Source organism: Silurus aristotelis (assembly GCF_946808225.1).
Source record: "Silurus aristotelis genome assembly, chromosome: 10".
NCBI lineage: Eukaryota > Metazoa > Chordata > Actinopteri > Siluriformes > Siluridae > Silurus > Silurus aristotelis.
In genome coordinates, this window is record NC_139583.1 from 20,655,393 (window position 1) to 20,671,969 (window position 16,577).

A 16,577-nucleotide genomic window follows, 5' to 3' on the forward strand; every position below is an offset into this window, starting at 1 on the left:
CTTTATTGATGAGTTAAGCTCATCAATTAAAACTCAACCCCAGCAAAACAAAACTGATGGTCATCCCAGGTGATTCAGCTCCAGGTCTAGATGTCAGAATAACTCTTCATGCTCTCATCCTAACTCTCTGCTCTCACCTTCAGCCACTGCTCGCAACCTTGGGGTAACTATGGACAATCAACTGTCCTGCTCCTCACATGTTGCTAATGGGGCTCGTTCTTGTCAATTTCTTCTCTACAGCATCTAGAGGATTCGACCATTTCTATCCACACAGGCTGCCCAGCTGCTTGTTCTGTCTCTTTTCATTTCGAGACTGGACTACTGCAACTCTCTGCTGGCAGGTCTTCCTTTGAATGCTATTCGTCCACTGCAAATGATCCAAAACGCAGCTGCATGACTTATGTACAATCTGCCCAAGTTCTCCCACACCACCCCACTGCTGCGCGCCCTTCACTGGCTTCCAGTACCTGCACGTATCAGATTCAAAACACTGATGCTTGCCTACAAGGCCAAAAATGAACCAGCACCATCTTACCTCAGAGACCTCATCACACCTCGCACTGTAACACGCTGCCTGAGATCCTCCTATTTTAACTAACTACAAGAGTTACTATATATCAATCAGCCATAACTTTATGACCACCTGCCTAATATTGTGTTGGTTCCCACTTAAAGCATGGACTCTATTAGACCCCTGAATGTGTGCTGTGTTATCTGGCACCAAGATGTTACCAGCAGATTCTTTAAGTGCTGTAAGTTGCAAGATGGGGCCTCCATGAATCGGAATTATTTGTCCAGCACATCCCACAGATGCTCAATTGGATTGAGATATAGGGAATTTGGATTCCTAGTCAACACCTTAAATACATTGTTGTGCTCATCAACCATTGCTGCACCACTTTCTTACATACGTGCCTGTTGTTGGCGGTTTCGGCAGTGGACAGGGGTCAGCATGGACACCATGACTGGTCTGTGGCTACACAGCCCCATACGCCACAAACTGTCATACAATGTGTATTCTGACACCTTTCTATCAGAACCAGCATTAACTTCTTCAAAAGCAATTTTAGCTACAGTAGCTCATCTGTTATATTGGACCACACTGGCCAGCCTTTATTCCCCACTTTCATCAATGAGTCTTGGCCGACCATGACCCTGTTGCTGGTTTGCCACCATTTTCCTTCATTGGACCACTTTTAATGAATATTGACCACTGCCGACCAGGAACAGCCTACTAGAGCTGCAGTTTTGGAGCTGCTCTGACCCAGTCATCCAGCATCACAATTTGTCTCTTGTCAAACTAGCTCAAATCCTTACACTTGCCCATTTTTCCTGCTTTAAACACATCAATTTTGAGGATATAATTTTCACTTGCTGCATAATATACCCCACTCACTAACAGGTGACAAGATAAAGAGATAATCAGTGTTATTAATGTTATAATGTTATTAATGTTATGTTATAATGTCATAATGTTTTGCCTGGTCCTGTGTGTGTATGGGTATTTTTCCATTGACCATAAGCAGAGTAGTGAGGTCAGACACTGATATCAAATGAGGAGGTCCGGGTGCAGTTAATCCTAAAGATGTACAATTGAGTTGAGGTCAGTGCTCAAACCAAAACACATACTTTAGACCATATCGTATACATGTATCTAGAGTCTAGTATAGTGTAGTCTCCTCATCTTTATAATTGACTTCACCCACTTTACAAATTTGCAATAATGGATCATCCTATTATTTCTAGTCTGCCAATAATGCTTTATGATTTTTGACTTTTTTCACCAAAAATTATGTAAATGCCTGCGAAATCCATGTGTGCATTTCTATTCCCGACTTCTCAAGCTTTTCGGTTACTGAAAGGCAAAGATTAACGTTTTAGACTAGAAGATTCTAGGGATATTTTTTTTTTCTTACACCTGTGATCCTACATACTGAGAGTTCCAGCACTGCCAAATCCAGTGGAGCAATAAATCTGGGGTGTGACTGCAGGGAGGATTCCTTTCTGTCTGCATTTATGTGGATAATCTATGGACCATTTTATCCCAAACTGGCCCCTGTGGTGTTGCAGTAATTCTATATTCCAAGGGACACATGAGGACATGGAGTCAATGCCAGAGGTATAAGTACATTATAATGTTTTGTTTTTTAATTGTTTTTAAGTGTATTAATTATCATGTCATACAATAATTAATAACAAGACTCCAATACAGTACATAATATACACAGTATACATTAGTAGGTATACTAATGCTAATGTACAACAGTACAGTGTTTTGATCATGTTAATATAAGCTGTTTTGGTTATCACATGACAGTAACACTGTAAGTTGGGAGTGTCTATTTGCTCTGGTTTTAGTCGAATGATGGATAATGTCAGTATTAAATAAAGATTTTTGTTTTGAAAAAAATTCACATATAAAAGAATTTGACTTAAAGGAAAGGTCTGACAGTAAGTAATGGTTTTTATATGGAAAGTTGGTACTTAGTTTGTTTGATAGAGAAATGCTGGTGCCTGAAAAGAGAATATTAGTGTGTTTGATAGAAAATGTTGGTTCTTTATAGGTTATGAAGGTGTTTATAAATACTCAGTACTTTATTAGATGTAATGGTGTTTAATGTAGAATTTTAGCACCTGGTGGGAAAGTATTCATGTTTGAAGAAGAATAGTGGTAGGCCTATTCGGAAATTAATAAAAAGTAATGGTGTTTGATGGAAAATGTTAGTGCCTAATGGATCATAATATTCTTTTTATAAGAGAAAATTGTTTGCTATTTGTAAGTGGTGTAGTAATTGATGACCTTTTATCTTAACTATCTTTATGGTTACTAATGATATGTAATGTTTCGTTACAATTTAAACTGTTTTGTAGAAGCTATTGGTAATTATTAGCTAAAATATTGTGCTGTACTGGAAAATGTTTATATGCAAAGATTAAGTTTATATGAGCCTATGTAATAGGAATTGTGGGTATTTTTTGAGGGCTTTAGAGAAGTAAATGTGTAAATGTCTAACAAATAATTATAGGGTGTTTGATTAAAAATCCGATCCCATACAGAAATTGTTGGTTTGCAGTTGCTCACAGTAAAATTAAAATAAAGATTGAAATGAAATGCGTAGCAGCATGAAAAGAAATGTGTAGCAGTAGTGAAACAGATGGCAGAAAAAGTCAGACTAAAAAAGAAGACTTCCTTTACTACCAAAGAAAGTAAAAAAAAAGGTTTATATGTTTAAAATGTATTTGGTCACCCTTCATATCTAGTTAAGTCCAATGAGGCTAAAGACTATAAAGGTCTTACTCCATGCAAATTTTAGCAACAAGTTCAGAATGCAAAGACGCTGTTTAAACATAATCGTCGCCAGAGTCAACACTGTGTCACAAAAGCATCCTCATTTGGCAGAGTAAAAGTGACACAAAGAGGCCAGACTGAGCTTTTCTTTATCTGTGGAATCTGCAATGGCATTCCTCTTTTTTGCACTAGAAGGATCTCAGTATCAGCCTATTTGTCACTAAATATTTGTGCAGGGGCTTGTCTTGCGCGGATCAGACAGAAATTAGCGAACACTTTTCTCATCTTTAGGAATGTTTTCAGGCTGAATTTGAATTTTACTATTACCTAATGTCGAAATTACTTCAGTGTTTTATAGACTACACGTTAAAATATTGCTGAAATATTTGATTATTGCCTATCTATCTAGTCAATTTCTTAAAGTTATATATAGAAATTTCTGAGAATATTATAATCCACAGATATCAGTCAAGTCACTCTGGACAGTAAATCTGGTTGCTGGATGATTTTTGCCAGAATATCCAGAATACTGGTTTCTGTAGCTTTTAGAAGTTTCTGGAGCTTTTGGAAGCTAGCATCTGTAGCTTTTTCGGTAGCCTAACTGAAGCATCAGTAGATACTAGAAGCCTTCTGAACTTTAGCACCATCCAAACACTATCCAAAGTTCTGCACAATCAGCAATTTAAACTTGTAATTTTTGTGAAGCAATTCTAAAAAAAAAAAAAAGTTCAACAAATGTATATAATTAGTATTTAAAGTATGGCAAGGCTCATTTATGCTGATGATAATAAATCAAGAAGTTCATTATTAAATGAGTCATGTTTAAAAATGTGAAAAAGAACAGTGATGCAAGTGGTATATTATTCACTCCATTTCCTCCCACCATTTCATAATGTGAACACATGCAAGACCCTGGCATGAACCATGGGCCCAAGGCTCCTTTTTGATCATGATTGTTTATTTTAAGCAGCTTTATAAAAATAAAAAAAAATAATGTTTCGGAAGTACAGAATTTCCTGACACAGAACTAATACCAATACTGGACACCCCTTAGCTGTGTTTCTGGCAGGAGAAACCAAAAATTATATAGTATTTTGGCAACTTTATCATTCAGTAATCAGTTATGAGTAGGTATAATTTTTTTAAATATATTTGTTAAGATATGAACAGTTTAATGCTTAGAAAATTTGTCAAATCCACCTTGTTTAAGAGCCCCCACCCATCAATTCTGAGCAAAAGCTCCGAATTAGTATTTACTGAAATGCTGAACTGTTGTCAAGTAGGTCACGGATAGAAAAGGATAAAGAGCGCAGTTTTGTCATTGGATTACACTCACTTACATAAATAAAAAGAAATCATTTAATTAAATTACTTTTGAATTCTATAGGATCTTTGAGATTTTTGTACAAAGCAATTATATATAAAAAAGTATTTTAATTGAATGGATTATGACCCTGAAGTTTGTAAGTGGTGATTATGTATGTGGTGTATGTTTAAATATTTTGCTTGGACAGATGTTTTTTTAGTTTTTTTTATTATTATCTAGGGTTAGGGTTATCAACTAAAAGATGTAGTCTAACTAAATTCGAATGTCTTGCAAAATTATGGATGCTACATTACCACTAGAAACCTACGGTCTGCTGCAGGTGTCAAATTTGTTCTGGTCAATAAAATTCATAATAGAAAAGATGCCAGAGAAGCATTTCTGTCAAGCTGTTAGTAAAGTTTGTTTTCAGTGAACCAAAATCCTTTGGGCTTAATGCAGTATTGAGGCAATAATAATCAAAATAATGTTATTTTCATTTACCTAGCATCATATTCTATTTATATACCTCAAACAAACGGTCATAGTTGGTAATGTGAGTGACACTTTGCATCGGAAAGCATGACTTTTAATAGCGCCTGCGGAATACAACAGCCAATACAAAAGAGCATGCAATCGTGTAAGTTTGAAAGGAAGGTTTAATCCTCAAGTAAGTTTTAAAGACATGAAATATGCTACAAAATGTATTCTAAAAGTTGCCTCTTTGCCATGCAATGATGTTGTCATAAGAATAACAATAGCTTATGTTTACATTCTGCTTTTGGCAGAAACATTATGGAGCAAAATAGTACATTAGCAAGCCATGTTCATCTCATCCAAAATCATTACTCACCTCCACCCCTGAGCCAAGGCAAACAATGACAGGAATCCCCTACAATGCTATCTGAGAAAACACTAGTACAAAAATGTAGCCAGCGATAAACTTATCTCACTAAACGTTTTCGAAAAAAGCAGGAAGGGTGCCAAATTATTAAGGCAATCTGTTCCCAAACGCTGACTTTGTTTGGAAAGTGCCATGTTTTACACTGATATAGAGGCCTAGGTATGTGCGCATTTATCAAACCAGCTACACTTACACGATATTGTGAAAACTAAACATATTTGCTGTTAAACATCTTTATTGGATGAGGTTAAACACCATAAATACCTGAGGGCTTTGTGCATGCGTTAAGGCATGTGATAAATAGAGTAGTATTTTTGGTTTGTTGTTTTGGTCTATATGATTATATAGATATATAAATATAGCAAGTGTAAAAACACAAGAGAAGAAATGTAGATGTAGAAAAACAATTGTGCTTAAATGGGAATATCAGTAATGGGAGATTAGTGAAGAAGGTTTGTGTGTTATAAAATGTGATTTGCTGTTAAAAGATTAATTTCTTAATAGAAAAGTCACTATAAAAACATACAGAAAACTGTGAGTGCTAGTAATGGATGTTAGTATGTGTCTGCGTTTTGTAAAATACTATGTATACGACTCACGACTATTTGTTAAGAATGCTTTTTGAAAGTGTGTATATTCAGATTAATGCATGTTCTGTGGAGTTGTATTATGGTGTGTGACAGCCGGTGTTTGTTGAAGATTTGTGTTGGTGCTGGCATGTGTTGAGAAGTACACACTGACCTGGAGAGTATGTGAGCGAATACTGGCCATGTTGGGTATAAAAGGCTTTAGTGCTGGTCTTTTCTTTGGTGCAGTTGCAGGATTGGAATCTGTTCCTCTCGGTTTCAATGTGTTTTAGCAAGATGTTAACAATTGTATTCCCTCCTACTGCTCTGACTAGAGCTTTTCTAGTCAGCATCACCTGGGCCTCTTTCACACTGGAATGGAGTCACACACACACACACACACACACACACACACACACACACACACCACCACCACCACCACCAAATATAATTAGTTACTCAGGTAGTTACTAAATAATTTGGAAGTACATAACTGTAAATGCATCACTCATGTACACATTAAGAAATGTAGTCTTATGATGTAGCACAATCTCCAGGACTGATTGCTTGCCAACACGACCAGAAACAACACAAAAACTTACGGTTCCATCTGAATAATGTATTCATATTTTGTTACAGCATTGCATATTCCTGGACTACATAACAGTGTATTAGTGTGTAAAATGCATTTCAAGAAATGTAATTAAATTCACCCTGATGATGTTCTGACTATAACTTTAGATATCCTGCAAACTTCTTTCAATCCTAGCTGTATACCTACATGAACAAATATGCTCTTAATGCTATTAGGTAAGTTTTCTGGGGCTGAATGGACTCAAACATTGTTGACCTGCTGCATTACTCAGAGAGTAAATATGAGGCATGGCAAGGTAAAATCATGACATCAGGTCTGGAGTTGTACAGTTCCAGTACAGACATATAAAAACACTTTTTCATACAAATTCCAAGATTTATTTTCTTTTTAAAAATATGCTGATGTCATTTATGACTCAAATGAATAACAGAGCAAAAAAAAAAATCACATTACACACTTCACATTGTGTACACACAGGAAGGTGGATCATGGAGGCACAGGACATGTTTTGAGGGAGGCCCCTTGTTTAAGTGAGTATGACATAAGACATTTGGCTTAGACCCAGTATACACCCCTGCGGCACATCTGGATTTTCACTGAGCCGAACCACAATGAACTAAATGAATGTAAACCTAACTATATCCTCTCTGATATGGTAAAACAATCCTGTGATAGTCCTTATGCTCAATGTTACATTATCGTCATACATTTTGCACAGTTATCTCTTTTTAATTTTTCTGTTGTGCTGCAAAACCAATATATTAACATCCTTCTTTTAAAATATGCTGGGGAATGGCTGGGGAATGGCTGGGGAATGTTGATGTTTAACGGTTGATCTTACAGATTTGCTGGTGTAGGCTGGAGAATATTGGTGCTTGCTAAAGCATATTGCTGTTCTGATGGTGCTGGAGAATACTAGAGTTTAATACAAGAGGATGCTGTTTGAGGGTGCTCAATGCTGTATGGTGGTTTTTGTTGAAAATGTTGGTGCTTGTTGGTGTTTTGTGGAGAATGATGCTGCTTTGTGGAGCATTTTGCTGTTCGATGGTGTTTGCTAGAGAATGTAGGTGTTTGACTGCTGATAATTTTGGTGTTTGATGATGGATATTACAGATTGGAGAATACAAAAGGAGTCTGTTGGAGGGTGTTTGCTGAAAAATGTTGGTGTTAAACTGAGCTCAATGATGTATGATTTTTTTTGTTGGAAATGTTAGTGTTTAGTGGAGAATGCTGCAGTTTAGTGGAGCATTTTGCTGTTTAATATTGTTTGATGGAGAGTGTTGGTGCTTGATAGATTGTGATGGTGTTTGTTGCAAAGTTGCTGTTTATGGAGACTGAAGACGACGCGAGTGGACAATGATTTGTTCATTAATGGGTAACACACCCTTCCCTGGTGTTCTAGCAGCTGTGGCCCGCAATCAATTCCTGGGTGTGGAACCATCCCAGCCACTGGAGAGATGCACAAGCCAGTGCACTTTAAACGCTGGTCACATGCGCAGATAAAATATGAGGAATTTATCAGAAAGGGCATCTGGCATTCAACCTGTGCCAAATCAAATATGTCACCTAATGATCTGCTGTGGCAATCCCAAAAATGAGCAGCCAAAGTACAACAAAAGCAAAACACAACCTTATTTGGCCATTTCTGTGGTTCATTGTCAAAATTTTTTCTATTATGCCAAGACTTTCCTTCCTTATATTAACACACTTGAATACTCCACTCAACACAACATCCGTTTATAGCACCAAGTAAAATGTTTTTTTAATAGGCTGAATACAAGCGAACAAACACTAAAATAACCTTAACGAAAGACGAAATAGATGCTTTACTGCTCATGTTCTTTTAGTTAAAATTTTTTTTACTGTATAGTTGTATAGAATACAAACTCTGCAGCAAAAGTATTAGTGCAGAGTTACTTTAAATTTTGGATACTTTTTATCAGTACTTATATGTACCACTTTGGCTGATTTAACAGCTTGCAAATGCATTTGTATAGCCAGCATCATGGCCTCCATTATTTTCCTTTACAAGAAATTTTCACCCACTCTTCATTGAACAAAAAACTCTTGTGCCGAGATTTTCCCTGTCTGTCTTCTGTATGCAGTACGTTTAAGATTTATAAACATAATTTCCCTGATGTCACAGTCAGGGGACCATAAGGGCCATTCCAAAAGCTTCATCATGTGCTTGATAAAGTAAGTTAATGCTGGATGTTGTGAAATGTTTTGGGCCATTACTCTGTTCTAGATGTCAATCTCTTTACAACTTCATTTTCTTGATTGACTTTGTCACATTTGCTTCCAGAGTTTTCTAATAATTACTGAAATCCATTGCTTTCATCTTTTTGTTCAATGTTTCCTGTAACACATTACTCCAAAAGCCAATACTATTCTTAGAATTTGGAAAGATGTTCTTTCTATTAAATGTAACAATTTTAAAATCACAAATTGTAGCTAATGGGATTGTAGCTAATGGGCTCCTAGACAAATACAATATGTCTACAATACTTCCCTAAATGCAAATATCCTTTGGTTTAAGGTGTGTGAATGTTGCGTTTGCACATTTTTTTTTTGTTGAAAATAAAATTAAACAAACTATATATTTGCTTAAAATGCTAAATATTTTAAATATGCCTCATTTATAGTTTCTTATTTTATTTTTATTTATTGTTTTGAAAATAAAAACAATATTTTATATTGTTATATTGCATATTTTATAAGATAAGATAAGATAAGATAAGATAAGATAATATAAGATAAGATGAGATAAGATAAGATATACCTTTATTCGTCCCACAGAAATTTCCCCACTGTGGGACAAATAAAGGTATATCTTATCTTATCTTATAAAATCAAAAAAACTATGTTTTTGCTCAAAATGTTAAATATTTAAAATATGCCTCATTTATAGTTTCTTATCTTATCTTATTTTTGTTTTTATTTTATTTTGGGGTTTTTCATATTGTGGTATTTTTTGTAAACTACTGATCAAACGCCAGCACATAATCTATCACTGGTTTCATCAAACATTCTGGCTTTAGGAATAATTATTTGATCCCCTGCAGATTTTGTGAGTTTACCCCTTACAAAGAAATGGAGTCTAGAATTTTCATGGTAGGTTTATTTTAACAGAGAGAGACAGAATCTAAAAAAAAAAAAAAATCTATTTAATTTCTATTTAATCAAGTGAAATAAGTATTTGATCCCCTAACAACCAGCAAGAATTTCCACAAACCCAAATAAGTCCTGTCCCTTTAGGAAAGTATTCTTAATATGAACTCGTTATGTGTATTAAATACATATTTTACGGGATCAACCTTTTCCATGCTATGCACAAAATGTTTAGACACTCACTAAAGGACAACCACACCCTGCACCATGTTCTACTACACTTTGACATAACTACAGTTCATGGAGCTTTTAGTTGGGATTTTAGTTACTCTGTTGGATTGGATATTTGAACTAAAATGAAATCTCCAAATATGACAAGATTATATGTTGAATGTTTTCTATTTTACCTCGTGCATTTATTTTCATTTGATCACAGCAAGCCAGACTTCAAAGACAGCAAGAACCTCAGAGATCGAGCCAATAGCAATAAATCGACTCGAGTTTTAGTCTGATAATCTAATCTTGATGAAATATTAAAATATGTGATGGAAAATTTAATTTTTCCCCTACAAGGGATAAGTGAAAGGATAGATAAGATGTTTACTCAAACACCCACCTACTGTATTCTGAATAAAATATCTAGTGATAACTTTTTTAAGGTTTACTTTTTGGCTGAGGATTACAGTGACCGACCCTTTTACCAAGGTCTGAATAATGGTGGATCTGGAGAGTATCGCAAAAACACTAGGTACTGTATGTGCCAGAAATACACCATAGGTAGGACACTGATCTATTACAATACACCATTAGACCATCTACATTATAACACATTGTAGGGGTGGAAGGAAACTAAAAAACCCAGAAAAAAAACAGCAAGAACAAGTAGAACATACATTATAGCATAACACATACATTAATATGAGCTTATGATCCAACAGGATCCTGCATGAGTTGTGGGGCTGCAACGCTACATGCTGCATCACTATGCCATCCATCCTGCCATCACTCCTTGGAAGCGATACAGTAAAATTTTCACTTCGCTCGAATTAGCAGATCCAAACCTGTTCCAGCATAACAATGCCCCTTTGCACAAAGTGAGCTCCATGAAGATATGGTTTATCTGCTTTGAAGTGGAAAATCTTGAGTGGCCTGCTATACAGCTCTGACCTCAAATCTATTGAACACAATTGAAATTAATTGGAAAACTGGCTGCACCCCAGGCCTCTTCACCCTGCATCAGTACCTGAATTTTCAAACGCCTCTATGGCTGAATAAGCACTAATCTGCACAACATACAACTTAATCTTGTGGAACACCTATCCAGAAGAGTGAAGGCAATTTTAAAAGGACTGAATGTGAACTGTTCAAAATGTGAGATGTTTAAAATTCACATACAAATACTACAGTCAGGTGTCCACAAACTTTTGCCCACATATTGTATCTTTAGTAGGATCACACACATGTGATACACACTAGGAATAACAGAGAGAAAGGCCTCGAGAGCAAAAATACAAAATAAGAAAATAAGAGTGCCACCTATAGACAAGAACTTGGTAACACATGCATAATAAAACTGGCCACTGATGAAAGTAATTTTATGTAAAAAAAAAATTACATTATTACATAGCATTATTTCTCCTTGAATTTATACAGACTATTGTTTGTAGGTAGGAAACTTTACATATTCTGTGTTAGGCATTTAAAATAAATGTAACTCAATTATACACATATTTGTAACTGTACATAACATTTTAATAAAATAAAAAAAAATCCTTATCCATGAATTAAAATCAATCAAAATATATTTTTTAAGTAACTATTTAATTATTCAATATTATTTTTTGTCTGTCACAAATATTTCTCTTCCTGTTAGTACATTATAAGGGTTTGTGGAGACCTGAGCATAAGATTTGTATTTGTTTCTTTTGTTTTTATCCTGTTCCACATTTAGTCCCCAATTACTGCTTTAATAACCTCCACTGTTCTGGGAAGATGTTTCATATTTTGAAATGTGCCTGTGGAGATTTGTGTTCATTTAGCCACAAGTGTGTAAGCGGAGGTGAGAAGTAATGAAGTACAAATACTTTGTTACTGTACTAAAGTAGATTTTTCTGGTGTCAGTACTTTACTTCACTATTTATTTTTTGGACAACTTTTTACTTTCACTCATTACATTTTTTACACAAATATCTGTACTTTCTACTTCTTACATTTTTAAAACAGGCTCAGTACTTTAGTTTTAATCTATTTGGTGACATGATCAATATTTTTTCTTCTCATTGCGTGCCGTTTTCAGCCAATCAACCTTTTCTTGTCATTGCATGACTTTTTCAACCTACCACAATAAGCAAGGCAGAAGGCAACAAAATGTTTGGGGTAAACGTGGATGAGACAGAGGGAGCCAGTGATGTAAACATGACTGAGACATTCCTGATCATCATCATCATCATCTTTTCTCTGCTTGTGTTGTCTATGGTGGTTGTTCAGCCTGGACACATTCATTAGATAACAAAAGTTTTTATTCTTTTGTATTATATTATATTTTGTATTATATTATATTTTGTAATTTGTTATTTTGATGTGAGGTTTAGATTACCAAAGTGACTCTAAAACAGGTGGCTACTTTTTACTTAAGTACATGTCAGAGCCCAAACTTCTTTACTTTAACTTCAATGAAAAAGTCTAGTCAATACTTCGACTTTTACCAGAGTCTTTCAAAACATAAGTATCTGTACTTTTACTTGAGTGAAGGATGTGTGTATTTTTGCCATCTCATGGGTGTTAAGTAAAGTCAGTTTCTGATCTAGGGTGCGGAAGCCTGAGGTGCAGTCACTGTTCCAATTAACCCCCAAAGGTGTTCAGTAGGATTGAGGTCAGAGCTCTATAGCAGGCCACTTAAGATCTTCCACTCCAACCCATGTAAACCATATTTACATAGAGCTGGCTTTGTGCACAGGGGCATTGTCAAGCTAGAACATGTTTGGGTATCCTAGTTCAAGTAAAAAAACAATGGTATGCCTTTCTATGTATCCATTCTATACATCCTTTACAGTTGTGTACCTCTGACTTTGTAGTAATTGTTTGGGAAGTTTGCATGTCCCAGTCCAATATAATGTATGAGCTCTCTTTGAAACCTCACTAATAAATATATATTTTTAAATTTTTTTAGAACAACCTGCAGGTTTTAATTGTACACATACGAAAAAGTGATTTCATTTAAGAAATTTGAAATGTATTAATGTGATATAGATATGGGGGATATTGTAAAAAAAATGGAAATAGAGTGGAATTACACAATTATTACACTTTGTCAATTGCCTTGTATGTACAATATCGTATTATTTGTCAAGAATTTCCTCTCGCTTTTTTAATATTGCAGTTGATATCTTTGCACCTTCCCTGGTGAGTTTTTGTCTTGTCCTGTTCTTAATTTTTTTGAGAGATTGATATTTGATAAGAAACATGTTCAGATTTTTTCCTGCCAAGAAAGACATATATCTAGCCTCTTCTCTTCTGTGTATTTCCACTGAGATGATGGAATGAATTTCTTCTGGCTGTCAAAACAGCTGAATCACATAAATACCGAGTGCCCATTTCTTCATAAAACACTCAAATAGTAGTAACTAGTAAACCTTGTATATAATATATCGTATCTTACCTTAGAGGCTTCCAATGTACAGAATATTTCTTCATGGATTTTGAGCCTGTCATGGCTGGTGTTGGGGAGGCAAGTAAAGTGTTGTATGTGGGAGTAGCTTCTGGTAGGGTTACAGGTGTGGATGTGATTTCAGATGACGAGTTTATTTGGTTCTGTTTGCAGTGTGGAGAGCTTAGACGGCACTGACACACACTTCGCTTACTGCACACACCTCTGTTAAAACAGCGAGAAGAGCAATTTGCTAGAGAGAGAGAGAGAGAGAGAGAGAGAGAGAGAGAGAGAGAGAGAGAGAGAGATAGAGAGAAAGAGAGAATGAGCTTGTTAGATTAATATTATTAACCTAATGGTCTATTGCCAAATTTTTCCATCACTTAAACATTATGAGAAGTTTTGGATAGATTGCTGACATACACTCGCAATTGCATCCATGCCATCAGTTCCATAATGTGGAAATGGTTTACTGTAGGTAAATGATTTTCTAATGTAAACATGATACAACATTGACAGTCTTTTCATGTGCATTTCATAAATGTTATCAAAATGTTATCTTTTATACAATGTTTACAAAACCTCAAAGATGCTCGTGATTGACCAATGTCACAGTCCTGTGAAACCTTTTTACATCTGGTTGATTTTGTGTCATGTAGCTGGTTAGATTTGAACCACATGAATTTTAATGAGTATAGGAAAGTGTTTTGAAAAGAGTATTGGAAAGCACTTTCATTAGGAGTGATGAAGATGGACTGGATTAGAAATGAGTTTATTAGAGGGATCGCACATGTAGAACGTTTTAAAGACAAAGTAAGAGAGGCCCGATTGAGATGGTTTGGACATGTGCAGAGGAGGGACATACAGTGAGGAAAATAAGTATTTGAACACACTGTTATTTTGCAAGTTCTCCCACTTAGAAATCATGGAGGGGTCTGAAATTGTCATCGTAGGTGCATGTCCACTGTGAGAGACATAATTTTAAAAAAAAATCCAGAAATCACAATGTATGATTTTTTAACTATTTATTTGTATGATACAGCTGCAAATAAGTATTTGAACACCTGAGAAAGTCAATGTTAATATTTGGTACAGTAGCCTTTGTTTGCAATTACAGAGGTCAAACGTTTCCTGTAGTTTTTCACCAGGTTTGCACACACTTCCCGAGGGATTTTGGCCAACGCTTCCACACAGATCTTCTCTAAATCAGTCAGGTTTCTGGCCTGTCGCTGAGAAACACGGAGTTTGAGCTCCCTCCAAAGATTCTTTATTGGGTTTAGGTCTGGAGACTGGCTAGGCCACGCCAGAACCTTGATATGCTTCTTACAGAGCCACTCCTTGGTTATCCTGGCTGTGTGCTTCAGGTCATTGTCATGTTGGAAGACCCAGCCTCGACCCATCTTCAATGCTCTAACTGGGGGAAGGGGGTTATACATGGCAATACATGGCCCCGGTCATCTTCTCCTTAATACAGTGCATTTGCCCTGTCCCATGTGCACAAAAACACCCCCAAAGCTTGATGCTACCACCCCCATGCTTCAAAGTAGGGATCGTGTTCTTGGGATAGTATTTATCATTCTTCTTCCTCCAAACATGTTTAGTGGAATTATGACCCAAAAGTTCTATTTTGGTCTCATCTGACCACATGACTTTCTCCCATGACTCCTCTGTATCAAATATGGTCATCCAAATGGTCATTGGCAAACTTAAGACGTGCCTGGACATGTGCTGGTTTAAGCAGGGGAAACTTCCGTGCCATGCATGATTTCAAACCATGACGTCTTAGTGTATTACCAACAGTAACCTTGGAAACGGTGGTCCCAGCTCTTTTCAGGTCATTGACCAGCTTCTCCCGTGTAGTTCTGGGCTGATTTCTCACCTTCCTTAGGATCATTGAGACCCCACAAGGTGAGATCTTGCATGGAGCCCCAGTCCGAGGGCGATTGACAGTAATGTTTGGCTACTTCCATTTTCTAATGATTGCTCCAACAGTGGACCTTTTTTCACCAAGCTGCTTGGCAATTTCCCCGTAGCCCTTTCCAGCCTTGTGGAGGTGTACAATTTTGTCTTTAGTGTCTTTGGACAGCTCTTCGGTCTTGGCCATGTTAGTAGTTGGATTCTTACTGATTGTATGGGGTGGACAGGTGTCTTTATGCAGCTAATGACCTCAAACAGGTGCATTTAATTTAGGATAATAAATGTAGTGGAGGTGGACATTTTAAAGGCAGACTAACAGGTCTTTGAGGGTCAGAATTCTAGCTGATAGACAGGTGTTCAAATACTTATTTGCAGCTGTATCATACAAATAAATAGTTTAAAAATCATATATTGTGATTTCTGGATTTTTTTTTTTTTAGATTATGTCTCTCACAGTGGACATGCACCTACGATGACAATTTCAGACCCCTCCATGATTTCTAAGTGGGAGAACTTGCAAAATAGCAGGGTGTTCAAATACTTATTTTCCTCACTGTATATCGATAGGAGAATGCTGAGGAAGCTGCAAGGCAGGAGGAAAAGAGGAAGGCCAAGAAGGAGGTTTATGGATGTGGTGAGGGAAGACATGCAGGTAGTTTTGAAGGTTTGAAAGAGGCAGATGTAGAGAACAGGGTAGTATAGAGATGGATGATCCTGACGGGAGTAGCCTGAAGACAGGAAAGTGTTTTTGGTTCTTAAATTCTATAATAAAATATTTACACTTAAATTTTCATTGTAAAATTTCATACATTATACAATATACATAACTGTTATACATACAATAAATACAATGTATGTATTAGTCATTTCAGATGCATTAACACATTATTATAAATATTATCCTTATAATTAAAACACACAAATGATCCAGGTGTATGCAGGATCTTTAAAGGTTTTTGAGATCTTTGAAAACCTTTCTTTAGTAAAGTTATATGAGATTTTATTCATAATCACTCACATTTTGTGCATTTTTTAGTCTTGGGGTGAACATTCCAGCCGGTACAGCATCTCGTTCCGCAGATGTTTGGCCTGTGGAACAACAGACAGGTTATCAGACTCTCATTGAATTAGGTAAAATTATTGCCACTGATTATTTCATTACAGTTGCCCCTGTTAAATGGTAGATATATAAAATATAAAATATGGGATGCCTGGGATTAAAACATAAAATAAGCAAATAGATATT

General features: G+C 36.0%; 1 protein-coding gene across 5 annotated transcripts in view; it reads right to left on the reverse strand.

Annotated features, from left to right (window-relative positions):
- ltbp4 (latent transforming growth factor beta binding protein 4) overlaps positions 1-16,577 on the reverse strand; it is an 83,757-nt gene that overhangs the window by 62,472 nt on the left and 4,708 nt on the right. For all 5 annotated transcript variants that reach the window (XM_083552762.1, XM_083552758.1, XM_083552759.1 and 2 more), the window contains exons 2-4: positions 16,350-16,420; positions 13,427-13,667; positions 6,238-6,434 (exon numbers count right to left, since the gene is read on the reverse strand). In XM_083552762.1, coding sequence (XP_083408888.1) covers positions 6,238-6,434; positions 13,427-13,667; positions 16,350-16,420 — 509 coding nt within the window. The remainder of the gene's footprint in view (positions 1-6,237; positions 6,435-13,426; positions 13,668-16,349; positions 16,421-16,577) is intronic.